The sequence below is a fragment of the Lathamus discolor genome, chromosome 2 (assembly GCF_037157495.1).
Source record: "Lathamus discolor isolate bLatDis1 chromosome 2, bLatDis1.hap1, whole genome shotgun sequence".
NCBI lineage: Eukaryota > Metazoa > Chordata > Aves > Psittaciformes > Psittacidae > Lathamus > Lathamus discolor.
The window spans coordinates 46,217,290-46,244,841 of NC_088885.1; the positions used below are offsets into that span (position 1 = coordinate 46,217,290).

General features: G+C 39.1%; 1 protein-coding gene across 2 annotated transcripts in view; it reads left to right on the plus strand.

Annotated features, from left to right (window-relative positions):
• CCNY (cyclin Y) overlaps positions 1-27,552 on the plus strand; it is a 120,683-nt gene that overhangs the window by 58,284 nt on the left and 34,847 nt on the right. The window contains exons 2-3 of one of the 2 annotated variants that reach the window (XM_065666746.1): positions 12,993-13,067; positions 18,819-18,853. In XM_065666746.1, coding sequence (XP_065522818.1) covers positions 12,993-13,067; positions 18,819-18,853 — 110 coding nt within the window. Of the gene's footprint in view, positions 1-12,992; positions 13,068-18,818; positions 18,854-27,552 lie in introns of those variants that run through there. The other variant, XM_065666748.1, reaches the window with a different exon arrangement.

Here is a 27,552-nt window from a genome sequence, read left to right on the forward strand (position 1 = left end):
ACAGGTTTTCTCCTTGCTTAGAAAGCATACTGATCTAGTAAATTCTCTGCTTTGGGTTTAGTTAATTCAGGTGTTTCAGTAGGTCTCAAAGACAAAGGATTTATTTGGTTTAATTTAAACAGTTCGTTTTTCTAATTTATCAGATTATGATGTAACAGATATGAATAGTGTTGGTTTTATGAGTTTGTCTTCCGGGAACCTGTCTCATCTCTTTCGAACTCTTTGAAGCTGTAGAAACTTCAGTGTTGGGTAAAAAGTAGTTCCACAGTGTTAATGTTGCTGAAGGGCCACCTCCTCGTGTGGTTTGAGTCTGTCTGTACTAGTTGCATTTGTTCCCAGTTTCTGCAACATATTCCCTGAGTAGGAATATTCAAAGCTCATAATTTTGAAGATTAATTTAGATTTCCCCCAGTTTTTTGCATTTATCTACATCTGCCAATTTGTTGACCAGTAACTAGGACATTCTTCATAGCTGATGCTAGTTTGCTGTGTTAAGTCCTGTCATCTGCAGACTTTGCTGTCTTACTAAATTAACTTTATTGTTTTGAATGTGTTGAAAACCAACAGATAACAGCTGTTGAAAAGTGGTAATTTCATCCTGTGCTTCATTATCCATATTTTAAACAGCCTGTGTCTGGCCTTTCTGAGCACTGAATATCTGCTTAGTTTCAGAAGCAGGTGACCTTGTTAAACCTTTTGGAAGGCCAGGTAGGTTATATCTGTCAGATCCCTCTTATGTAAATGTTTATTATTCCTTTATGGAACTTCAGGCTGAGGGAGTTGGGGTTGTTCAGCGTGAAAAAAAGGTAGCTCTGGGGAGACCTTACAGCAGACTTCCCAAAGCTAAAGGTGGCTTACAAGAAATCTGGAGAAGGGCTTTTTACAAGGGCGTGTAGTGATAGAACAAGGGGGAGTGGCTTTAAACTGTCAGAGGGGAGATTTGGATAAGGTATGAAGGAGGAAGTTCTTCACTGTGAGAGTGGTGAGGCACTGGCACAGGTTGCCTGGAGAAGCTGTGCCTGCCCCATCGCTAGCAGTGTTCAAGGCCAGGTTGTACAGTGCTTCAAGCAACCCGGTCTAGTGGAAAGTGTCCCCCCTGCCCTTAGCAGATGAGTTTAAGGTCCTTTCCAATCCAAACCATTCTACAGTTTATGATTCTATGATTCAGAAAGTCTGAGAGACATAATGTCCCATTACAGAAAGCCTCCTCAACTTTCCCTCTATGTATGTATGTACTTTAAATATCACTATTGTTAAAAATAGGTTCTTCATAAGGGTAGGACCTTCAGGTAAATATCACATGTTCATTTTATGTGGTGATTCCTGAATGTATGAAATTGTTGTTTGGTTTCAGGTAGGGTTTTTTCTGCTTTGAAAGGGCAGTTAGGGTTTGATTGGATATCTGCTTCTATGCCTACACCACTTGCCAGTAAAACTTCTGCTGCAGTGTCAACTATCTGTTGTGTTTTAATGAAAAAAACTTTGGTGAGATTTGAAGTGAGGAGATGCGGTCCTGAGTGAAATGAATCACTGTATTTAATTCTTTTTATTAGCAGATTTGACCTAGGCCTTCAGATTGGGAAATTCCATGTCTGCTTAGCAATTGCTTAAACATTTAATCTATGGTGTGATTAAATGCATTGCTGACAAGAGTACAAATTGCTTGTGATGTGGTTATTCTTCCCTGTCAGTAGATTCCTTCAGTAGATTGTCTTGAAGGAGACTGGATGAAATCATCCTGATTAGTATGCTGCATTAGGTATTATCTTTTCTGGTTTAATCCATTGTTTTTTTTCTGATTCTCTTTTGTCATGGCAACTCTGAAAACAGTATTGTGTTGAGATATTTAATGCGAAGTAAAAGCTCAAAGAATTGAACGTGGCTAGTTAAATTAGCATGTTCCTGCCAGGCAATAATATGAAGTGTTTGTCCAAAAATGTTACGTTACATATGGTCTGACATTTACATGTAGCTTTCCAATAGCCTTGGTACATGGAACAACTCCCATAATCTGGAAGTAAGATACTGCTACTTATTAAGTAAGCACATAATGCAAGTGTGACCCCTAACTATGTGCTCTTCTTTTTCTGCCTATCTAGATTGAGGGCTGGAGTCTGATGGAGTAAGTGCAAAACGGCACTGTAATTTTTATAATGCCTTGACTTTATTCCTTTCCCTCAGTTCCTCATCTGTAATGGAATTACCAGCACCCCCTTTAACTTTTTGGCTGTACTCTACATAATTTAACCTTGCACGTGTTCTCTGTGACGTTTTTGGACCTTCCTCCTTCTTACCAGTAGTGCAGGTATCCCTTTTCTGGGTTCGATCTGATATCTGCCTAGATTTAGAATGTCTGCATGACTTGTGGCTGATCAGGTCACCTCAAGACTTCAGTATTACATGCGGTGGCTGCGTATACATGATTGGGAAAACAAATAGGAAGTTGCTTTTGTCCCTTTTTCAGTTTCCCAGAGCACACATTAAGAGCTAGAGGGTTGCAGGATACTGGATCTGAAACTAATTACTGCTCTGGGACTGAATGTTACATCCTGGGCACTGAGCCAATGTAATTTTGGGAATAAGTCCATCTTTGGCATGAGTTTGTGTATGATCTTGATTTAAAAGTAAATTTAAGACTTTTCTGTGGCTTTTTAGAGCTAATCACATATTCAGATTAATACAGTAAATCACAATGAAGATGGATGGCAGTATTTTAGATCATTATAAGTTCACAGCAGAGAAGATACTAATATCCTGCTTTTTATCACTCTGGAAGTGGTATCTCCTATAGTGACAATTTTGCAGCATACTCAGATGTTACAGGGTTTTTCTCCAAGATCAGCATGTAATGAGTCTGAGCTGACTCTGAGAACAAGTGTCAATTAAGGAACTCAATCAAAGACTGAGAATAAATGTCAATTAAAGATCTGCAGTTGTTTTCTTCAGAGTTTAATGTATCCTTTCATCCTTTATTGCTCCTTTTTCATTGCCTGGTATATAGGATATGTGAGTGTGAGTTAAGGGTTTTTTTTTTGATGACAGATGAAAGACCTGCAAGGTAATGGGGTTTTAAAAGCTATGCTGTCTGGAGTATGGGCAAGAATTACATGGCTCCCTCCAAAGTGGATATATGTTTTGCTAGTTATTGTATGTGTTGTGCCGTATGACTGTAAGGAGACTGAGCCTCCTGGGCTTAGGGACTGCTCTACAACTCAGTAGTGGAAGTGCTCAGTGGCTCAGTTATGTGTATATGCATGCACATGCATTTTAGTTGTATGTGTTTATGGGCTTTTGCATACATTCACAAATGTGAGAGTGCAGTGATAAGAGAGGTTTTTAATTTAAGGTCAGTTGCTTTTCAGTTTTAGGTGGCAAGCTGCATTTAGTCCCGATTTAACACTGTGTCTTGGTAGCATGGTAATTTGGTTGCCATGTGAATGCAAATCTGCAGGGGAAAAATTGAAAGCCTATTATTGTAGGTTACCAAGTATCCTGTGGTGTTCCTCAGAAAAGATTGCAAATTGTATTTCTGTATATTAAAAAAAAGCCCCTGAAGTTACAGATGTATCCTTGCAAGTGTTCTATAAGACACTTGCACAAGATTTTCTGAGAAAGCAGGATAGGGCTTTTTCTGTTTGTATTTCACGGATTACCTGCCTACTTTAGGTCATGCAGCTCTGTGACGAAGCAAAAGGAAAAAGAAGAGATCCTGGAAAAATGCCGTTTTCACTGGCATTTATTAAAGTCATTTCTCTAAGGGAATGAGGAAGGGTAAGCCTGTCCTGCTCTGCTGTGTTGATATAAGGGCTCCTCAGAACTTCAGTTGCCATTATGAAGTTACTTTTTTACAGATGAAGAATTGAGCTCCAGCTCAAGCTCTTGTGCTGTGCTTTGCAGAATGTAAGACATCCTTAAGGTCATTCAATTTCTTACCAATACACATGGCAATAATGTGTTTTAAGGAACGATGAAATGCATACGCCTTGGTGCAAAGCTGCAGGTAATGCTTCAATCGAAGATTCAGATTTATAATGTCAGCTCAGCTATGAAATGATGATGATTATGCTGCTAACTTGGTATTGATCTGTGTCTTCAAGTAAAACTGGTTAACTTTGCTGGAGGTTAACCCAACACTTCTGCTGACTAGTATGTGTTTGACTTAGTGACAAGTAATTCCCTGCCAGCTGCTAACCTCTGGGTTGAATTTGTGGCAAGTGTGCCTGAGATCACAGCAGGCTTCACTTGAGGCACTGATGGCTTGATGCCTCTTTGGTGGAGAGCGTAGTAGTACTGTTTGAATGTTTTGAAGTGACAAGCAAAATAAAGTGGTATGGCAACAGCTGGTGTCATTTGTTCAGGTCTGTAATGGTACTGTGTTTATACATCTGTAAAACATGTTAGGTGCATCATGTTAAATGATTATCGTAATGAGTTGTAGCTGAATCATAATGTATTTTTTATATATTTATGGGGAGAAAAATAAGATTTTATTTAGTTATTAATAATTTTATTTAAAACTCTTTCACAGCTATTTATATTCCATTGTATCTACCTTCAGATCTAATAGGGCAGAGTAAATTAATTTCAAAGGGGTGTATATGTGAAGTAAAAATGCATTAGGGAAAAAGCATTTGTGGTGCTCAGTGTCACTGGGGCATTAGAGAAATGCAGAATTTCATTTTGAGGTTAATAGGACAGTGGCTTTGTTCCTTTTATTGCTACACATGCCTTAAGTGGGGCACATTGACAAAAGGAGGCAGTAGCTAGGGTGTTCATAAGCCCCATTGTAAAGAGATGATGAAGCAGTCCGGGGGGGACATTCTGCTGCCTTATGTAGAAATGCACTTTTAATGGAGAGGTGTTTCTAAAGGGGTGCATGCCGATACGATCACAGCTAGCGTGTGTTGGCTGGCTCCGTGTCATTGAATGGAGGAAGGCTATTAGGAGAGAAGGTGGAACTGGGAAACTTGAGTACTGTGTTCTCAAGTGCCAAAGAGTGGTGTTCAGTAACAAAATGGAAAGGTCATTAGTGTGAAAATGAGCAATGATGGGGGATGCACAGCAAAGTGTGGAAGTGCAAAGCAAGATACGTGCTTTTTATGTGTGCACTGTAGTTCCTGTCTTTATCTTGTGTTTCTGGAGGGCAGCCATATTACGTATGATTACTGAAAAAAGCATTTTGTGGGAATGATTTCATATTATTGTTTATATTACTTACAATATTCAGAGCAGACCATGCTTCTGAAAATATGATGGCAAGCCTTGCCCCATCTTTGTATTCCAGCAGCAGAACTGAAACATCACGTGCATTTCCTTGCCTTTTGGTAAGAAGCTTTAGGCCAGCTGCACTTGGCTTCAGCTTTGTTTCCCTGACACTTTGTTCATCCAGACGAGCCTCCCCTCTGAGGGAGGCTGCAGTGTCTGCATGGTCTTGTGCTGGCCACCTCAATCTGCTGGGCTAAAACCTGCCTCCTACTTGATGCCAAGGACTCAGAAGCGATGTGGTGGTGTGGGTGGATAGGTGATGCATTTTTTTTTTTTTTTTGTTTTCTCAGCTTCTGTTATCTTCTATATCACTGAAACTTTTAAACTCCATTTTAGTTCCAGTCAAAGCAAAAAGTAATAAATGCAGTACTGAAACACCTGAAAGACATTTATGAGATGTACTTGAGATGGAAAAGATTTATTAATTGGTATCTTTTCTAAACGTAAGGAGACATTAAAAAGGCTTACATGTCACGTAATGTCAAATGATTTAATTTGCTCTCAAAATGTGTCTAGTTAGTTGGGAAAGGCTGCTGTGAAAGGGAATACAGATCTTGAGAAATGATACAGAACTAAAAATCCTGGATAGAAACCTTGTTCTGCAAAAACTTATAGATGTGATTTTCCTTCTAGAAGAGAAAATAAATACAGCTGTGTCCATGAGAACTGCTCTGTGTTGTAACTTGGCTGACTGGTCAGGAAAAACTGTACAGAAACAAGCATTATTTGCCACAGAGGGCTCCTTTTATTGATAAACTATCTCTGTCTCCCTCAAAGGCCATGATCAGAGCAGAGCCTGGAACAGAGTCACCATGTAATTGGAGCTTGCTGAGAAATGTCATGCCTGTCCTTTGCTTGGAAGGCTACTCAGAGAATACTGTAGCTCCAGGGTAGCAAAGATCACATCCAAGTTTTTCCAGCGACCTAGCCAAACCTGAAGGAGTTTACCCTTCCAGCCAATTGCCTCTTGAAAGCCTTCCAATTTCCAACTTTCGTTTCTTTTCGTAATCACTGTTAAAGTTTACTGGAACGTTATCATTAACATTCATTCTTACAAGAATATGGCAGGCAGTAACACAGCTGAGAGGCATTTTCATTTGGGGTAGGTTAGCTGCTGCTCGCACTAGACATGAAGTACTGTAAAAAGGTACAGATACATCTTGTGGTCTGACACTGATAAGTCTTCATACTGTGATTGTGTGATGTTTGAATGGCATAATCTGAAACTTCTGGTAGTGGATCTCACATTTCGGAAGCTTTAGTGTAAAAGCAGATGCAGTTATTGTTATTACTCAGTGGAGTCAGCCTATACAATTCAGTCTTTATTTTGGCTTGAAAGCTATAAAACCTTCTGAAGAGAAAGTATCCCAGTGCTTTATTTATTTATTCATCCCAGTGAATTATTTTAGTCCTAGTGTTTGGCACATCCCACGTTTTAGAGATATTAATGTACAGAATTCTCAAATGGAAACTTTAGTACTAGATTTAGTGCTATGGTTTTCCAAATGTAGGGGTATCATGGCTCTTTTGCATAAATTATGGTCATTTAAAATAAAGTCTAAGAAAATGGATAATAATTGTGAGAGATTGCTTTCTTCAGTCTTGTTTCTTTGCTCTCTGTTCTCTTAATCTTTGGGTTTTTTCTTCATTTAACTAGAGACAGATGAGGAAGATTCTCTTAGCTGAGGTGTCCGTTTAACTCTTACCAGCTCCTGAGGGAATTATAACAACATAATAGTGTTTAAGGGAAAATTTTTGTTACTGTCAATTGAAATGGCTAATTGCTGTTAGTAGAGGGGAGCAACCCACCAGAGGAAAAGAAAAGCCGAAAGGCATGAGGTACCCTGGAAGCTGGAGCAATAACTTCATTCTTTCTGCCAGCAGGAGAAATAACATTTCAGGTCCTACTGGTACCATGGAGGTGGCCTAGGCGAAGGAGGCACAGCTGTGCTATTCTGCAGCTGCATCAGGGCACACTCAAAGCCCTGCTCTTAGCATCTCCCTGAAAGCCCTTCCCTTCCCTTTGGTCACCTGTGCTTCCCTTTCCTTCTGCTTTCCAGGTGATTGTTGTCTTTCAGCATGCTTCCTGGAAGGGTGTAGGGCTTAATCACTGCTTGTTGCTTGAATTCTTTTAATTCCTTGATAAGCACCAATGTGGTGTTTTTGTTGTCTTACACCCACCAGGCTATACCAGGCAGTCACTCTGTAGTGTCAGGCTGTGGGTGGGGAAAAGATGATAAAGCAGTTAAGTGATTTGCGTAGTGCCTGATCAGCTGCAGTTTCCCCTGTGGCATGCCCTGGACAAGTCTGTTCTTACCTGAATTCTCTTTGAATAACTAAAAAAGCATGTGATACCTCATTAAACTGATCACAAATCATAGAATACCAGGTTGGAAGGGACCTAAAGGATCATCTGGTCCAACCTTTCTAGACAAAGCATGACCTAGACTAGATGCCCCAGCACCCTCTCCAGCTGAATCTTAAGTGTCAAACACTGGGGAATCCACTGTGTCCCTGAGAAGATTATTCCAATGGCTGATTGTTCTCAGTATAAACAATTTTCTTCTTGTGTTCAACTGAAATCTCCCCAGGAGTAACTTGTACCTGTTACCCCTTGTCTTTTCCATGTGACTCCTTGTAAGAAGGGAGTCTCCATCTACTTTGTAGCCACCCTTTAAATAGCGAAGCATAAGTGAAGCTATCTCATTCGTTAATGATAGTGGTGGTTACACAGTGGCAGTGATAGATAGCCTATGGTCCCAGGGGTAAGAGTTTTACTTAGTTCAGGCTTTAGTCCATTACTGAATAGGCATCAGAGCTTTGGTGGTGCAAGCTTACCCAAATTTCATTGTTCGAAAGGAAGGAAGTAACATCTTATTTTTCTGATAAACGCATTTTCAGACCTGCTCCCTGTGCTGCAGCCCACGTGCACTGTTACAAAAGCAGCAACTGTGTTGGTTTTCCTGTTTGTATCACAGCAGAAGCTTTGATGCGTGTTGCTCAGAAGTTAATTGCTACAGCACCCATCCTTCATCCTCTTGTGGTGTCTGTTTCTATCGCAATAGACTCGTGAGTTGGAGAAACAGTTATATTTCTCTGTTAAAATTTTGCCATGAAACATTTAGTCTCATCCTTTCTGGTTTTATCCTGCCTAACATATTCTGACCACAAGTCTGAAAATACAGCTCGTTCTGAAGAATTGCAGCAGAGTTTGGTGCAGTTTTAGAAAGTCTACAGATGTGCCACTGGAATTTGCTGAGGTTTTGTGCTTAATAATTTAAATATTGCTATTTCTGAAGATTTTATAGAACTTAGGCTACAGCCCACTGGGATCAGCTGATCTGACCTGCATATGAATCATAAGACAGTAACTTGCATGTAGTTATTAAATTGAGCCTAAATACTCATGCTGGACTAAAGCCTAAGGATATTTGGCTGCAGCAATCTTCTGGAAGGGGAAAACTTCAAATAAAGTTGAGTTTGTTTTCCTTCAGTGGCTAATTATCCTCCCTTACGTACACACACACACACACACACAGAGTTCATAATTAAGATCTTTCTGCTTTCATTTTCCACTGGTTTTGTTGTGTGCTAGATTAAAGAGGGCTTTTAGTACTTACTCTTCCCCTGTGAAGGAACAAGTGAACTGCAGAAACCTCCTAGTTTTCTTTTCTCATAGCTAAATGGTTTGAACTCACACTATCATTTGAAGGCATTTTCTGCAGTCCTCCAGTCATTGTAGTAGTTCTCCTCTACACTCATCTGAACTTTATTCTTATCCTAGTAGAAAATCCATACTGAAGCTATATTCAGTGGTTTTGGTTTCAGTAATGCTTTTTAAGATATTGTTTTGGGATTTAAAATATTGCCTGAGTTTCACCCCAGATCTGAAGCTGAATTGTTCTACTGTTCATTTCTTTTTATGTCCATATTTGAATGCAGTTACTGTGGCTTTAGGAGCTAAGTTTCTCACATTGTACATGGTGAACTTCATTGTGGTCTTCTGGTGGTTGTCTTAAACTACTTAAACTTCAGCACAGTTATGTACCGAATTAAGTTATATGTAAAATCTACTTCTGACTTTCCTTTGCCTAACCAAAAACTAGGTTTAATTTAAATATTCATCTATATAGATACGTGCATGCGCATGTATACATGTATTTATAGACACACACCTTTGGTTTGCAGTCCTGAGCAAGCGAAACCCCTGAGATTTTCAAGGGGTATGACAGCGTTTAGGTGTTTACAGGATGGGAGTTACAGTTTGCAAACTTAACAGCCCTTTAGTAGTGAAAAAAAAAAACCCCACCACGTGATCTTTGAACTATGAAAATCTGTAGGAAAACATTCCACATTTATTTAAGTGGAAGGAACATCTGCAGTGAAAGATTTTTGATTTAGACTGTCTGCGAGATAGTGACTTTTTCTTAAAAGCTAATTTTGGAGTGCAGGGTAACTGCTGGAAGAAGTAGCCACTTTAAACCTGTCCTTTGTAATGCTATGATGAGTCATAGAGCAGACTGCTAGCAATGGAGTAAAGTTTTGTGCAGATTGCAGTAATTGAAATTCTGGGTCTCATTTTCTTCTCTCTTGAATAGTCGATGTTGCTTTTGTGCATTTAAATCTCTCTTAATCTTTCAATATTCCATTCCCAAATGGGTAAAACTTTCATATTATGATTGGTTTTCATGATACTTTTAAAAAGCTAGAAGGAACTACTGGTAACAGTAAAGCAGTATTAATATATATTATTTTCTTTAGGATGGAGGTTACCTTTTGATGGATAATGCCCTTTGGTGATGAGTTATTAGTTTCAGATATTTGTGATCTCTTTGTTCTGTAACATGGTTTCTAGTGACAGATATGTGAGAATTTGTTGCCATATTCAAAAAGGCATTTGTCTTCAAGCTGTACAATAAATCAAGACATCTGAGATCAATCGGTGAGGGAAATCTTATTTGTGTGTTCTGTAGTTTCATCCATTATAATGCTTCTGTATGCCAGCAGTGGTGGCCTGGAGTCATATGGTCCCACAGATGGCCTGTGGGATGCTTGGATTTGCCTAATTCTTTTACCTGGAGTAGCTGGGAGTGATTGAGTTGCAGGTGCAGCGAACAGTCAGTGCTTTCTTCTGCCTGCAAGTCCACGAGGCTTATGCTGTTCCTCAAAGGGAGGTGGGGAGCCAACCTCTCTCAGCAGCACCAGCACTTTTCTTCTACTAGCCACCTTGCACTGGGTAACCTGCCCTAGTGGACTTTGCCACAGCCCATACGCTCTGATTTGTGTCCAGGCAATTTGAGAAAGACAGATGGATGCGTTTGATGGCTGCTGTTGCTGGGGAGGATGTGAGAGAAGGGATGTGGAAAGAGGACACGTGGTGCTTTGTGGGGTTCAGCATGGGGAAGGAGCCGTAGTCACTGCCTGTCAGTGGGTAGCTGCCTCTCCCAAGATGGTTCAAAATGCCTGGTCTGTCTTCTGCAGCTGCAGAGACTGGGTTTTGCTGGCCTTTCGGCTTCTGTCAGAAGAATAACAGCTAATCCAAGAGGCAGTGCTTTTAGGTAGTTCTTGCCTTTTTTTTTCCAGAAAGACTCTTAAGTCCTCTGTTGGTTTGTAGCTTCTGCAAAATAGCCTTTTATAACACAGGAATCGTAAATAGTTGCAACTTGACTGCAAGACGTGGAAATTGGTTTTCTTCTCTTTTCAGCCCTGCAATCAGGCTGTAAGCCTGTACCAGGTTGTTACGACTCTCTGAGCAGACAATTTTCTAGGCCTGAAGGAAAGGAATGTTTCTGTTGTTTAGGGGCAGTGTTTTGTAAGCTGAGTTCAGCTTCATGTTGCTGGGCCTGTTTTGATGACTGAATTTGCATTGCTGTACCTCAAAAGATTTGTAGAAAAATAATCTGTAGTGGTTAAAAAAAAAAAAAGGCATGTTTTGTTTATGGTAATGTGTTGTGCTGTTTGATAGAAGATGAAGAGGATGATAAAAGACAATGCATTTTGCCATTTAAAAATGCTGATTACTTAATGAATTGCATGCTGAATTCAACTTAATGGAAAAATTATCCTGAAATGGAAAACAATCTTTACCAGCACTATATATCTCAAGGGATGTTTTTTTTTTATTCTTCTCTATAACCAAATAAGATGCAGAAAGAACCAGGTAAACATTCTTTCTTATTCACAGTGCTTTCAAGTCAGAACTCCTAGTAGTAAAATGATATTCCTAGAATCTTCTCTAAACTTGGCTGCAAACCGTGGTTTCTGGGAGGATCAAAATGACTTTTCCTTGAAATTTTTAGATTTCTTTTCCTTTGTGGCTTTGATAAGAGTAATAATAAGCTCCCTTTCCAACTGAGGAATTGCTCTTCTTGGTTTTCTGGGTTGTTCTTTGTAAGATCGTTTATTCTGGAAGTTACATCCAGGTAGCAGCAGCATGTCAGGCTGCTCATCTCATGGGCTGCAGAATGCAGGCAGATGAAAAGGAAACCAAGAGAGCATAAGCGGGAAAATACAAATAGAAAGTGTGTTTGTAGAGAGGTATTTGATCAGGAGAAAAAAGCAGGGAAGTGGAAGACCTCATAAATAGGTAAATAAAAGGGAAAGGAGAAGAGAGTATGGTGATGGATGGTGAAGGAACAGGGAAAGCTGTAGACAGAAGAACTTGACCCCTGAGCAGAAAGACTTACTTTTTGTTTTCATAAAACCTGAGGCTTAATTTACAGTTTTGCTGAGCTTTTACAGAGATGTGAAAGGGGAGTGAGAGAAATGTAGAAAACCTGGGGTAATCACAGAAGATAAACATATCAGTGCTTGTATGTAATCTCACATAAATGCTTGTATCAACTGCAAGAGAATTTAGTTTGCATCAAATGCAAGAGAATGTAAGAGAACTAAGGTTGAGATAGCCACACTGGGAGAGCAAGAAAATGCAAAAAATGATGTGCTGGTTTTAGTAGCATGCTTTCAAGTGGATGCAGGCATATAAGTTTTGACAAATTGGTAGTGGCGTGGAATTTGGGAACAAGTAAATTCAACGATTTTAACCTCAATAGGGAAAATATTCATAGAAGTTTGTATAAAGTGTGATAGATTTGAATCTTTAACCTGGTAAATGTTTTTTAGAACTGGTTTGTTGGTTTGGGTTTTTTTTTTTTTGGAAGTTATTACAGCAAGGAGTATGTTCATCTGTGAAATATGAGTAAAGTTCCAAGTTTTGTAATCTTGACCATTTGAAACACTGTGGCCTGGACTTTTTTAACATTCAGCTGCAATAACTATTTATTTTAATCACATCTAATCTTAGAAATCCATACATCTACAGAGGGTTGCATATTTGTTTTGTGATACTTAATTCTTCTATAATTATATATAACAAGCTCTGTTCCTGTGCTTAGCAATGGCGTTGGGGCATGGTAGGAAGAAACTGACAGTAAATGGATAATTCCTGACTTCTTATGTACAAACTTCTCAAGCTGCTTTGTCTCTTTTAATCCGAAAGCAGCCCTTAGAATTTAAGTCTAATCCCAAAGCTGTGTTGATGCAAATGATTTGCATGCCAAAAAGAACCACTTGTGTGACAAAGGATAAAAAAGTTGGCTTCAAGATGTATTTTGTTTTGCAACAGCTGCCTAAGTATGTAAATTTGGTCTTATTAAAAAGAATGAGAAAATCTGTGTATGCCATTGGAAATCATAAATGGTTTTGTGTTTTTCTTTCTTTCTTTCCAGATTTGAACATGGAATTCAACCCGTCAGATCATCCACGAGCCAGTACGATATTTCTCAGTAAATCACAAACAGATGGTAGGTTACTGAATTTATTACAGTATTTGCTATTGCAGTTATATCTAACCCCTTTGTTAGTATGCATGGATTGTCTTATAATATATAATTCTTCTCCCCCAGAAAAAGAGGCTTTTAGGCATCATGTTAAGAGTTTAAAGAAGTCACACCTTTAATTATTTATTTTGTCAGACCAGTAGTAGAAGGTGCAGGTTTGAGTTCTGTCATGTGCTGAAATTGTAAGTTCCAACTAGGTATTGTATCAGAACTGCAGGTATGGATAAAGCCTAATATAACTATATTTTAAAAATGTTTTCCTTGAATCTGAATCCAAAATTTCCTGTGTAACTCTTTTATTTTTGAAAACTCCAAACATTAGGACAAGCTTCTGGGAAATGTGTAGAAAGTATTTTCTTCAGAAAATGACAGTTTACATTGACTAAGAAGACAGTCCAGAGTTTCTGCCGAGGTAGCTGATATTGTAAATATCATGAGCTCAGTACTAGATTTTAATAACAGAACAACATTCCGCCCAAACTTTCTGTCTTCTTTCATTGTGGATTCGATATAATCATATATTTGCCTGGAGATTTTTTTTCATTTGTAGACAAAATGATCTCTCTGGAGTTATATCTGCTAAGCAAGCCTCTTGATAGAGTTAGTAGAATAGAAGCCATTTATTCTGGTTTATTCATTCCCTGTTGGACATGTATGACATGTTGTTGTAGAAGTACATGAATAATCAATGCAAAACACATTATTTTCTACCAAGACTTTCAAAGCAATTCCTACATTGTAATTCTGATTGTTCAGTGTGAATTCTTTGTCCTTGTTTTGCTGCCTACAAATGCCATTTTGATTTACATAGTAAATTGCACTGTCAAATATGTGACTTATAAATAATGTAGTTTTCACTTATTGTATATTTCTTGCTAATTTTTCACATGACTAGAACAAAGAGGATATACATTTAGGTCCTAGTTGAAGAGTTGATTATATGAGTACCTCTGTTGCCCTTCAGTTGTACTTCTGAATTCAGCCCTGGTTCTGTCAATGCCTTATAAAGTGGGGTTTTTTTTTGTGTGTTACGTACCATTTTAACATGGTTTGGTAGTCTGTAAATTAATAATTTTTCCACAGTATTCTGTATTATGAATGTTGATGTCTATATAGTGTTTTGAGACTGTATAATCCCATATGGATGCTGTTTCTTGTTACAGCTTGTTGAAAAGAAGGACAAAAAAAAATGCCAAGTCCAGTAATTAAAATTTTGGCCAGACCTGATGATTATTCTCACTTGTAGTAATCATAATGGTTAATTTATTTCAGTATGGAGTTCACCATAAGCGGTTTTCTTTTAATGACAGTTTACAGCCATGCAAAAGCTGGTCTGTGAAGCTTTGTTCTAGCTTAAGAACAAAGAAAACTCATTTTTGAGCAAGAAGAGTGAATTTAGGGAAACAATATAGCAATGTTATCAACAGGAGTGTAAGATCTGTTCAGCTATCTTTGATAACAGTGAAAAAAATCCAAAGACTATTTTGCCTGTACAAAAGAAAAAAGATTCTGCAAACGTTTGTCTACTGATGTATTGCCAATAAAACATCCCATTCTGCTGGGACAGCTCACAGTAACAGACATTTTACTTAGCTGTACTTTGGGCCCCTTATGGAACCAAGTGAGCTGTTGGAGTTATCATATTATTCATGGAGGTTGCCTGACACCAAAACATAATAACATGCTTGTTAAGGGGAAAATATAAGGGTTGTTTAGGATGTGTAGGGTTGTATGCTGACAGCCAGATGGAGTCTAAGGGACCCCCACAACTTCTTAAGACAATGTAGAAGAGCTGAGCTGGCAATATTGAGAACACCTAGTAGACATATAACTACCACTCTCCATCTTGTATATTGTTGGCCTGGCAAACCTTCCTGTTGACTATGAGTGAAAATATTTCTATAGATAAGACCAGCAGACATTTGAAATACACAATGGATAGTTGAGGGGCATTGGGTCTCAAGGTTTTATCCAGGATCTGGCTGTGACTCTTGGGTGTATATCTCATGTTTTTAAAATGGGAAACGGCCAAGTCTGTTGCTACATGCTGGAGTGACTTGGCAACATTACCTTCAGGCAATTCCGCGTATGGCTTTCTAGTAGCCCTGTACTCTCTCAGCCTCACTGGTAATCACTGGACAGAGTAGTGTCCTGGAATAGGAGCTGTGCTTGAGCTGCTTGTAATCAGCATGTGGGTGAAGAACAAGCAGACTACCCCAGATATAATAAGATGGGATAGGCATCTCTGGATATTGAATGGTCTGAATTTCCCATTGTTCCGTGAAGCTCGGATGCGATGCTAAACATCTTAATTTGTCCTGTTTCTCTTACTAGTCTGCACCCTTAATTACCTGAGAGTTCAATGAATCTGTAGAAAAGTTGAAGACACAATAAATACTAATATGACTCCTAACTAAAGTAGCTTTTCTAAGTGTTTCCAACCCTGTGGGAATTTTCTAGGTGCTGAATCATCATGAGTAATTCTCCAGGTTCAGGGAGCTAGTAAAGAATTTCCCCTTTTTTTGTCTAACTTCTGTGAGTGCTTTATGCAAGTTTTCCCTTGTTTTCTGACTTTGGCCTGCAAGTGGGGATGGTTTAGGGTACCGAAAAGCTGTGCACTGTTTATTTAGTGTGTGCTTGTGGTTAACCCAGGGTTTACAAACCTTAACACTCTAATAATGTAACATCCTGTCCTTTTAATAGCAAGAAGGCAATGGTTGCTAGTTCAGGGTGCTGATAATGGTCTTTCCTGAAAGTGGCTTACAGCTGTCCACCTCGCCTAACTTACCTTAGGCTTTACACACACAATTTACTGGCTAAATTTTTCAGTATTGGTGCAACAATGGGTTTCAGGCAAGGAGGATTTTGAAACTGTATTTGTATTGTGGATAGAGGTGAATTAAGCTGCACTTACTCTTTCATGTTGACTGGGAACAGTCTCCTGTCTTGAATAAACCAAAAAGAAAAGTTTTGAAACTCCCAAAATGTGAGACATTGATGTAATCCTCAAGGATTTTGGTCTTTGATTCTGATATGAGTAGCATTAAGGTGGTGTACAGAAATTGCACAGAGTTCCTATTACAGCTCAATGAAGAACATGTACATACATAAATACACACACATACGTATGTGTTTTTATTTTGCACTCATTTTTATTTCAAGATAATACATTTTCCTACTACTGCAGAAGTTCACCAGTAACAGTTGAAAGTGCCTGCAGAATAGGAAGGTCATTGACCTTTAAATGGGGAAAACTAAGACAATTTGGCAGCATCTCAGTCTCCACTTGAAGCATTCCAAACCTTTCACATTTTAAAATGTTAGTAAGAAAGTAGAAGTTTAATTGTTTAAACTGACTCTAAATCTGTCGAGCTTCATTTTCTCAAAACCCCGTGCTTGAAAGCCAAAAGCTTGAAGTCGCAGTTAGGAGTTTATATTACAAAATGATGGTAGGTTATAACACTACAGTCCTGTCTGCTGAAGTCCACGCTGCGCTGTGTGAGCTGTGCAAAGCATTTTTAAACTGACTGCAGCCAAGTGATGGAATTACCCCTTTACATTCATTTTAGCTTGGCAAAACTGGCCTTTTGCCTTGTGGAATAATTGTCTTTACCTTGTTTGAAGACAATTATTTCCCTTGTTTAAAGAGAGGGTAGGGGTCACAAGAGAGTGGCTGTTACAAAATTGGTTTTTGCTATGCCCAATTTCCCATTGGCCTATGTTGTGGAAAGAGTTGAGCCTTACACTATGGCAGAGTGGGCCAGAAGTGCAAAAGCACAGCTGCTGCCTTGTAGTGCCTTACCTGAGAATCCAGGCTGAATTTCTGCTGTATGGGGAAAATAAGGGAAAGGAGGTCAACGTGTTGCTTGGAATAATGTGCAGCAGAAGCAGTGCTCGAGCAGGGAGAAGTGAGGGGTGTGTATAAATACATTACTGTAGGCTTCTGGAGACTGGAAATAGCAGATGGGAATGAGCTATGAGTGGTGTTCTTGCTTTTGTAAATACATGATTTCATGGGGAATTGAATAATGGATACAAGGGAAAATACAATAAAGAAAAAGTAAGGTAGGGAAAAAAGGTGATTAAAATGGAATTTGGAGTGTATGTGTAGCCTCTCTTTATAGGATTTTGTCCATTAGAACTTTGTATGCAGTATAATTGTGATTAAAACACTGTTAAATACCTAACTGTGTTCAAAATTTCATGGTTAATAGGTATTAATTTTCAGTTATGTACTCTTATTAGGTTTACACGCAGCTTATCTGCAACATGCAATACTAGACAAATACTTTGGCTATTCTTAGAAATTAATATCTACCATCATTTTGGTGTTTCCTTTATAATTACTTCTGTCGCTTTCTGGTAATGAATGCTGTGAAGGGAATTAAAGTGTAGTGTAATGTTTTAGCAGGACTTAAGGTAGTTTAACTATTTACTAGACAATCAGAATTTTCCTGCTGTTCCTGTTTAATTCTGTTTCTTATATAATGTCCGTAATTGTGGATCTGAGCATGTACTAAGTGACATGGCTAACATCTGTCATGTGTGATTCTCCTTTCTGCTCCCTGGGAGGAAAATTATGTAAGGATTTTTAAAAGTTTTTTTGCATTTTCTTATCATTTTATGTCTGCATTAAATACAGTTATTTCACAGTATTCACGCGTGCAGCCTTGTTTATGTGAGATCGCTTGCTTATAGTAAATCATGAATAACTGCTTCTCATCCAACAGGGAATGGACAGGCTATCCCACCATTATGAATGCTCTTATTTTGCTAAGTGTATTGGGTTGCGCAGCTTTCAAATCATGGTGCGCCAAAGTGCATTTAAAATCACCTACCGCATGAAACCATTTTAATCCTGAAGTTTGATTTGTGTTAGTTGCCTTCAGACTTGTATCTTAAATGCTTTGGTATTTTCACTGGAACAGAGCTCCATGGGCTCTCTATGGGGTGAGTTAATGGGAAAGTGCTTTAAAAAAATTAAATAGAATATACTTAATCAGCTGTAATAAGCATTTGCCTGACAAGAGTTTATACATCTATCTCCCTTTTGTTGCTGTTTACTTTCTGAATATTTTGGCTAATTGTGGCCTTGACTTGCAACCCTTGCTTGTGGTGACTGGTTCATACTCACCAAAGTAATATATTTTCATGGTTATATGTGACATCAGTAATAGTTTCAGGCTTGCACCTGATAATTATCGAAGGCAGTGGTGTAATGCATATGGTTTCAAGGCTCCTCTATGGGAGTTAGTGCACAGTAAGCTATGATGAGAATTCGCTAACTCCATGGTGTAGCTGTTTAGCTGCTTTCTTGCCTGTAGTGTAGGCCACTTTGCAGGAAGGTACCTTGCATGAAGGCACTGGTGGCTCAGAAGTACATACACAGAGAATTGGTGAAGGATGCCTAATCCATTGCTAACTTGGGACTGTATCTTACTGCATATTAACTTTCCCATGTGGACCGGTGCTTGGTGAAGTACCCAAATGGATGAGAATTTTAATCCATCACCGCACTAGTGAGCGTAAATGCCTTTATGCGTGCAGATACGTGTTCTTTCTGTGTTTGATATGTAAATATACTTGGTTAGTGTAAAAGCAGTTATAATGTTGCACATAGATAGCCTCCTGTTCTTTTATTATAAATGGTATATAAGAAACTTAATCGGGAAAAATAGTCATGTAATATTTCTATCATATTTTGTGTTTTTGCAGTGAGAGAAAAACGCAAGAGTCTCTATATAAACCACGTAAGTGAAAATGCCTCGCTATGCAGCTTTCTCCTTGTTGTCTATATTATACAGTAAATAAGTTATCACACGTGATTTCCATATTGGTGAGAGGGTGCTGATGCTTCAAATGTATGTTCTGCGTCAGGATCCAGAAGTATAGGTCTTGGCTATTGTGTTAGTGAGATGGTGGATGTCTTGGTTTGAAGACAGTATCATTCTCACAACCAGTGTACGTAGGTAACTGGTACCTGGGACAAAGAGCTGCACACATCAGTGTGAGTTGTAAAATTATTACAAAGCTCTCAAAACTTTAAATTACATTTTTATGGAAGTTTGGTTTGGCAGAGAGCTGTAGCATTTCGTATTTACGCAGAAGTTCTGAAGTGCCTGACCAGTGTTGATGCAATGTAAATGTGGACTGACATGTGCTACCTGCTGAGTATGAAGATGGGGGTTTGTTATGCTTGTGTAACCCAGGCGTTTTTCAGTTCAGTTCTCTTCTGCTTGAATCAAATTCATGGTGAAGCTGAGAGCAAATCCCCTGTAGCCTGCTTTGGACCAAGCTCTTTGCCCCAGTTAGTATTGTTTGTACTAATAAACAATAATTTTTTAGTACAAGGAATCACCTAGAACCAATGCAGTTCCCAGTATCTTAAACCTTGTGCTGAAATATCTGGAGTTAAGGCCTCAGTAAAATTGAGGAGGCAAAGAACTAATTGTCTCCCAGTGGTATTTGCATTTAGGGTGAAATGGGGAGTTCTCAAACTCTTCTCCATCCGTAAATATAGGCCATCACTTCGTGAATCATTTTTAAACCACTACAGTAGCTGAAAGAAACGAATGTGATTTATAGGCTCTGCATCCCTTTGTGCTGGGCAAATGTTTGTGCAGCTCCAGGTAAACTGGATTGGGGTACAAATGCAGGCATGGCTAAAAGCTAAAATGGATCTGCTCCTGAATGTGATTGCACCCTCAGAAAGGGAGGGAGGGGTGAGAAGGCAGGACCGCTTCCTTTGTTGGCAGAACTAGTTTGTGCTGAGTGTTTCTGCAATTACTGCCTGGCTTCAAAAGCAAGCTGAGATCTTCAGTTTCCCAAGAGTTAAGATTTTGAGAAGTCATGAGATACTGAGAGGCTTATAAAAGCCTTAAAGCTTGCCCAAAGTTTAGCAGGTATTCTCAGTACTTCTCACCTCCTGTTCCCCTGTAAAACACTTCCATTGTTTACAGTGCCTGTGAGGGTGGCTTTCAGTGCAGTTGTATTGCTATAAAATTACTTGCAAAGCTGTTGCACTGGGTTCCTGTAAATTTAATAATGTGTGCTCAGGAACTTCCAGCATGCTTTGTAGCCTCAGACTTGAAAGGTTCCATGCAAAAAAATAAATATTTAGACACTGCAAAGCAAGGTAATAACTGAGTTTCTGTCACAGTCTGCCTTGTGTCATGGGTGAAATTCTCACAGGTCCTGAATTGTTTCATGTCATACGAAAGATGTGTTCTGCATTAGGCAGACTGCGAGTGGATTCCTCTGGTGGATTGAACAAAGATGACTATTACAAATGCTGCTGGAAACACACTATTGCAATCCTTGGTATAAAATCTTTTTAGGCAATGCTGGCTTGTGCAGAAAATTAAAGGATGATCAGATCATATCACTGAAGTGTTGTTGGGAGCTCAATGTAGCAGCTTATCCAGTTGATACCCTAAGCACTAAACCTCTCCCTAATTTCCTTTTTTTTTTTTCTTCCCCCCAAATATCATTCAAAGCACTGGCTAAGGCTGCACCAGTGTAAACTTCTCTCATTAGTCTGGTTTACTGCTATCTTAAGTCTGACTTCTTTCTACTTACAAAGCACTTTTAAATTACAAAGCTAAAAATAGCCTTTATGAAGACGAAGTCCTTACCATGGCTTTCTCTCTGTGTCCTTACAAGTCAGTTAAATTTTTTAGCCAATGCTCATAGATAAGGTATATTTTCAAACGTGGCCTGTGATATTTAAGTTACTTCAGCAACCCGTGAGTATTCATTCAGCACCTCCGAAAAATTCAGTCTGCTAAAGCTGTTGCACAGACTGGTGATCATTTTTGAACTGGTTGCTATGGCCTTTAACTGGCAACTGTGTTTAGGTTTGCAGATTGCAGGGAACCATTGTAATTTTCCTAGACAGCCTTGTTTGAGAAAATAGTTAAGTTTAACAACTGTGTGTGGGGAACGATGGTGAGTATTTGCATGATAAGTGAATTTATTATATACCCTATTAGTTGATCAGTTCTTTTCCATAATTTTTCAGCATGTGCTGAGTGTAGTTGTAACAGGAGCTATTCCTACTCATTTGTTTCCCTGCTGATGTGAAGTGCTTGGTCCCCATTTCTGCTCTAGAGGAAACAAGCCAAGAGGACCTAAATTTTGGAGCATTTTGTCTTCTTTTTACAAGAACTGCTCACCATAATGCAGCACTCTTCTCTTTTACGGTTTTTCCATAATGTCATCTCTTTTTTTCCTAAGTCCTATATACTTATTTTTCTTTCATGATAAATAACGAAGATAAGCAACGAAACATTTTTACCCTTTTGTGCAGTATCTTATTGGTTATTTTGCAGTCATTTCCTGGGTGATCAGGGAGGCTGGCTAGTAAGAGAAGTATCAAGAAAAGTTGTGCTTTTTCTTTTTTAGCGACTTGCCTAATTCTGTGTAGCAACAGATGAGAATAGTAATTTATACAAGTTTTGAAATGTTGCCTATGAAAACAATATCAGCTCTTCCTCATTTACAAGTCCACTTTCTCCGTATGATCACGCCATCGTTCTTTTCCTTTCTTGCTTGCTTTTGTTTGTGGAGTGTTTTAATTGGGTGACTACTTTGTTTTGATCCCCAAATACAAATCACAGGTTCCTGCTTTGATTTATTGTGTGTTGTCAAGGGCCGGCAGTTGTCCTGTTTCAGATTCACCTTGTCAGTAGGTGTGATGGAAGAAGCCAGCAGCTGTTTGGTTTTGGGCATGGGGAAGGCAAGGGGAAAGGAAAGTCAGGGGTGAGAGGGTGCTGTGGAGAAGACATCAACTCTCAGTCTTTCCACAGAGCCCAGGGAGAAAGACGACAGTTTGAGGATGGTGCTGAATCCTTTGCATCCTTGTAGGTGCTGGCAGTTATCTACCTACCTACCATGTACTTGGTGTTTTTGTTTTCTTTCAGCCTGTTTTAATTTCTAAACAGATGCAGCAGACTCTGCTTCCCCTTGCCATTAAACTGGCAGTTGCTGTTTTTTTGTTTCAGTTTTAGTGTTGCTTCAGTGTGCGGTTGCCTTTTCTTTTAATCTGCTTAGTCAAGCTGCTCATGGGGATAAAGATGCAGACTGAGATAGAGGCGTTTCCTTTTTCAGAGAGGAGAGATTGCATCAGTATCTGTGCCTGTACAAGGAAAGCAAACAGGAAGACATGTTTTATGTTTTTTGAGGGTGTGGGTGGAGAAAAGAGTGAATGTTTTATTACTGTTTGCAGCAGCTACTTCTTCGTACTGGGTGATTATTTTTTTGCAGGAGAAAGGAGCAGAATAGGGGTGGAAAAGTTGTTTTCTCCATCAAGGTTTTCTAGAAATTTTCCCTTTCAGAAAGTACTTTCCTCCCTTCTTAACAAGATGTGCTCTTAATGTTGAGTCTCCGTTCATGAGCAGTAATATACTGTAAAAATAAGGGCTATTTTTTGCACATTGGAATATTTCTGGCGGAAAATAGGGCGGGAAGGATAAAAGAGAAGAAAGATAAAAGGAAGTAATATCTCTCTTCTGCATATTTTTACCTTTTTTTAATTCTGGAGACACTTCATCAACCTTGTAGAAGCAAGGCTTGCTTCCTTTCAGCATCACTCTTAGGGATCTAGACATGACTTCCACTGTCTACTAGCCGGCAACTGGATATTCAGATCGCAGCAGACTGATACTGTTTTTATCATTCCAAGTGCAAAACCTAACGTGCATAGACCAAAATTTTTCAGGCATTCTGGGGAAAAGTTCCTGGGCATCATTCATGTCTGAACCCCAGTCCATGTAAGTGACACTGTAGTGATTCACATCAGGGGAAGTTTCTTCCCAGCAGGAGCCCCAGCTGGTAGAGACTAGTAGAGAACAGAGGGGTACTTTGCTGTACGCGGTGTGGCAGAAACAGTTTCTGTGAGCCTTTTTGCATACTTGAAATGATGTATGGCATTTGCTTCTGTGTAGCCCCCAAATTTTCATGTCAGATTGCATAAAGAGGGTGTCCTGCTTCCCTAATGTAAAACTGCTAGACATGTGACTGGTAATCAAACACTTTCAACTAGTGATTATAAGAGTAAATAAGATACATTCTGAAATGGGAACATAGTCTGAAAATCAGTTTATAATCTGTGAAACATGCAAGGCATAACATAAAATGTGAGATGTTGTTTTAAAGTGGACTGCCTAAGGCTGGCTGTTGTAAAGGCTTAAAATTGCTGTCTAAATTCCTTAAGATCTTTTAATTAATATTCCTTCCTCAAAGAGAAGAACAAGATAAACTGGAAGATAGATTACAGACTTCTCAGGTGCTCTTGAAGCTCTCCTAGAGATTGCTTAATGTGCTCTTTGCTCCCCTCCATAGCAAAATCACAAAAAAACAGGTCTAGAGAGGGTCTTTATATGCCATCTGCCCCTATACTTATGCCATTCCTAACAGATGCTGTTCAAGCTTTTTCAGGCTTCCAGTAAGGTAGAATGAGCAGGTTTTCTTCAATGGCTTACCTAAACTTAGTTTGAAATTATTTTTTTTTCTACTATCTTTCAGCCCCTTGCTTATTTCCTGGCCTCTAGGGCGATGAATTGTACCTCTTCTATTAGCCTCGGGGCAATAAGTTATATGAAATGACAAACTTTTGTAGGGGGAGGAACAAAAGGTAACTTTTGAGGTAGAATGAGAGCACACAGGAGAGTTCTTCTACAAGGTTGCTGTACAATACTTGCTGTGCTGGGAGCCTAGTAAGGTCCCTCTGGTCAAATTGCACAACAGTAGCAATTATGTGCTGTGTAAATATAAGCCTTTGAGCTGCTTTTAGTGTTCAAAGAACTATTTAATCTTTCAGGTTTGTAAAGCAGGGTGCTTTATCAGTGGTTTAGTAGGGCCTGTGTGTGCTGCAGAAGAGTTTACCAATGGTTGCTGAGCCGCCCAAGAGCTTTTCCAAAGTTGATGTGAGTAAGGACAAGTTTTTGAGAGCAAAATACTTGCAAGTACAGATCTAGTCTAAGGCATCATTTTTAGACATTATCAAACACTGGTGAAACTAACCAACTGGTTGAATCAACTAATCAAGATTGAATCATGTTGTAGACTAATGAGGTACAATGGGTGTTACGTAAGAGTGGTTGGACTGAATCTTTTTATTGCTGTAGATGTTGGCAGAGAAAGGTAAGCAGTTTCCACTAGCTTTGATTCAGGTGAATATATCCATATCTAGCCAGTAAATGTAGACAATTGTACTGTAGTATCAAATTATGGAAGACGGTGTCGTGGTTTAAACCGATCCACACATAAATGCAGAGCTTTGTGGAGCCATGCAGAGAATTGTGTGCATGGCTTACTTGATTTTGGAAGCACTTTGATGACCTGTAAAGTCATGTTTCTTCTGTGAAAAACATTGTCAGAATTAAAATATGTCCTGAAGCAATAGAAGATCCATCCCCAAGATAGGAACCTCCCTTTTCTAATTCAGAAGCAGTCCTGGTATATTGCTTGTTGTTGAAATTTGGATTCATGTGTACTTTTGCATGCCAGTTTTGCCTATTAGGATTTTGGCTAGCTTCTAACTGCCTGGAAGCTAATGGGCATGTCTCTGCAGATGGGTACAAGCAGGCCTCAATCTTTCCATGGGGTGAAATACTGTTTAACAGTACCTCTTAAAATCATGCAATAACTTACACCTGGTTTGGTGGAAGAAGAGACAGTAGGACAGAAGCTGCAAATTATCTGATGGGACAACTGCAAAAGAGCACTGAAAAAGGCTGAAGCTTCTCTGCCAAACTGGAAGCTGACTGGCTGAAGGCCAGCTCTGGTACAAAAGCTGTATAGCTTCATTAGGGAAGCGTTGTGCCCAATGAGCAATCCTGCTGAGCCTCAGGGCACAGTGCCATACTAGTGTTGCTAAAGAGCTTCCAGGGCAGAGCTGGCTGGTCCTTTTCTGGTCAATTCTGAGTATGGGGTTTGGTCAGTATGCACTCACTCATCTGTTAGATGTTTCTACCCCAAACCACCCTAGAATGACAATTTTAACAAAAGAAACAGTAACACTTCCCCTTTCCCCGCAGATTTAATTTCTGAGTGATGCTAAAATGAAGGCTGAAACTCATCCTTTTGTTCATTCTCATTGCCTACTAGTTAGGAATTTGTTGTGATTCCTTTCATATCATAGCAGGTATGCAGAAGCAGTTCTGCAGAGCTTGCATGATTTTGATGGCAAACTAAGCCATTCTGCTTCTGAAAAGATGTATTTTATGTAAACTTCAAGTAAAGCCTGTTGTTCAAGCATCTTGAATGAAACATGATTTGGAAAGTTGGAAAGTTTCAGGTTGAAGCTGGGAGAAAAATAAAGCAGTGATATTTCCTTAGCATTTGTGCAAGAGGGGAAAACTGCTGGTTTTAAGAGCTAGAAACACCTGGCATTAAGACAAGTACACTGAATCTTGATCTCTTAGGGTTTGTTCTCTAAGACATGTAAAAGCTTAGCAAGTTATAAAGCAATTCTTTCCATTATACATCTTTTCCTGTAAAGACAGAAATTTCACAAAACAGCTATTATGTACTCATTGTAACCTATACTGTCAGCATTTCTTAATGAATGTCTTTGTTTGAAATGAGAAAAATAACTGCTTCTGGAATAAAGAGCTACAAATCGTCCCTCCAAAAGAAATCATAAAATGATAGAAAATTCATCCAGAATTCATCCCAAGAGGTCAGTCACTCTGGTTTCTTTCCTAAGAGCAGAATCCTGCCTCTAAGCTATTCCTGGTGTATGTTTGTTTTACAGTTTCTTTACAACTTTGAGGGATGGAGATTCTATCACTGCTCAAGTCACTCAAGCTATCCTTGCTGTTAGAAAAAGGTGATGGCTGGGTTGGATTATTTTTGCCATCACCCCCTCTCTCACTTTGAGGTCCAATCTTAACTTTCCCTAGTTCACTAGAAGCCTGCTCTTTCTTATCCTGTCCACATTGGTCACAGAGAACAACATTTTCTTTGCAATTCCCTTCAACATGACGTAAGGCCATTGCTGTTGCATTGTTCTGGAGAAGACCACTCCAGTCTTTCAGTTTTTCCTTCTAGATAAGTTTTACCAAACCTCTGATGAATCTTGTCCTTTAGGCATTTTGGGCCAGATGAAGTCAGGAGTCTTGCTGAAGTTGAGAATTGTGACGTCTACTGAATCTCAGCTTGGGTGCAAACATATTACTACTGCAAGTTAAAGTACACACATAAAGTGAATCCTACTTCATATTAATTAGGTACTTTTAATTTGTAAATATTTGTTAATAGCAGAGATGGTCTCAAGGCTCCACACATGTGCTATGCTCACTGTCACATTTGCATATGAAGGTTTGCAAAAGGAGGTATACCAGCCCTTTCTTCCCCCGTGTCAGCCTTCATGGTGGGACAGACCTGAGAAGGTTCCCATTAATACTAGAATATAGAGCCTTGAAGAAATTAGCTGAAACTTCTTTCTCAGCTGTTCCGATTTTTCTCTTAGATCCTCTCTGACTTGTCTAAATGGGAGATTTTCATGGTCAGCCGTGATGAATTTGAAGTGTGAAGGCATTAAGCTCCTGTAAAATTTTGGGTGTGTACTTATCCCATTGAAATGGACACAGAAGGGGGGTTCTCTGTAGGACAGTGCTGAATACTGAGATGATGCTCAGAAACCAATTTGGTTCTTTGCAAGGATGGAGAAGGTTCCTGTGCAGCATTTTGTGGAGGTTCAGAAAGGCCTATTTGGCTGAACTGTGGTACTTAGATGTCTTCCAGCTCTGTCAAGCTAGACCATGAAGCTGAAGGTGTTTTCCAGTAATTTGGAAAAGGCAGAAAATCTATTACCCAGCATACCGTATGGCTGCACTTGGACATCAGAGTAATATGCTAGGAATGTTGATCTACCAATAGATTAGTTATTCACATGGCACAAATATGTATATATATCCAAGATAGTAGGTTTACACTTGGCACCATTCTTCAGACTGGGAGAGGTACCCCTTTCTGCCAAGTTGTTGTGAACAGAAAGTGAGGCATGAGACACCACGTATTTTTCTGAAGTGTGAAAAGTTCTCAGCCTAACAAAGTGTGATGTGGGCTGAAAACCGTGGAGAGTTCTGTGATATGGTAGTTTCAGAAATAAGGTGTGTGGCTCCAATTACTGGCATGTATCAAATGTAAATGCTGTTTATCTAAGAAGATTTAAATCTGACAATGGTGTTGCTACTGAGTTGTTTTCTGGTTTTTAACTCATGTTTGCCTTGAACAAATCTAGTCCATTTATCTTCTATTTTATCTAAACCTTTAAACTATGTTTATACTTAAAATGTAGAATTAAAACTTTCCGTATGCCTTTTTCTAATTATTTTTTTAATGTCTATGCATCTCCCTTTTTTTTCAACCATCAAAGTCTCATTTTCAGCTGCTTTTAAGTTGCTTTGCCTTTATCATGCCTGCATATGGTCCTTAACAGACT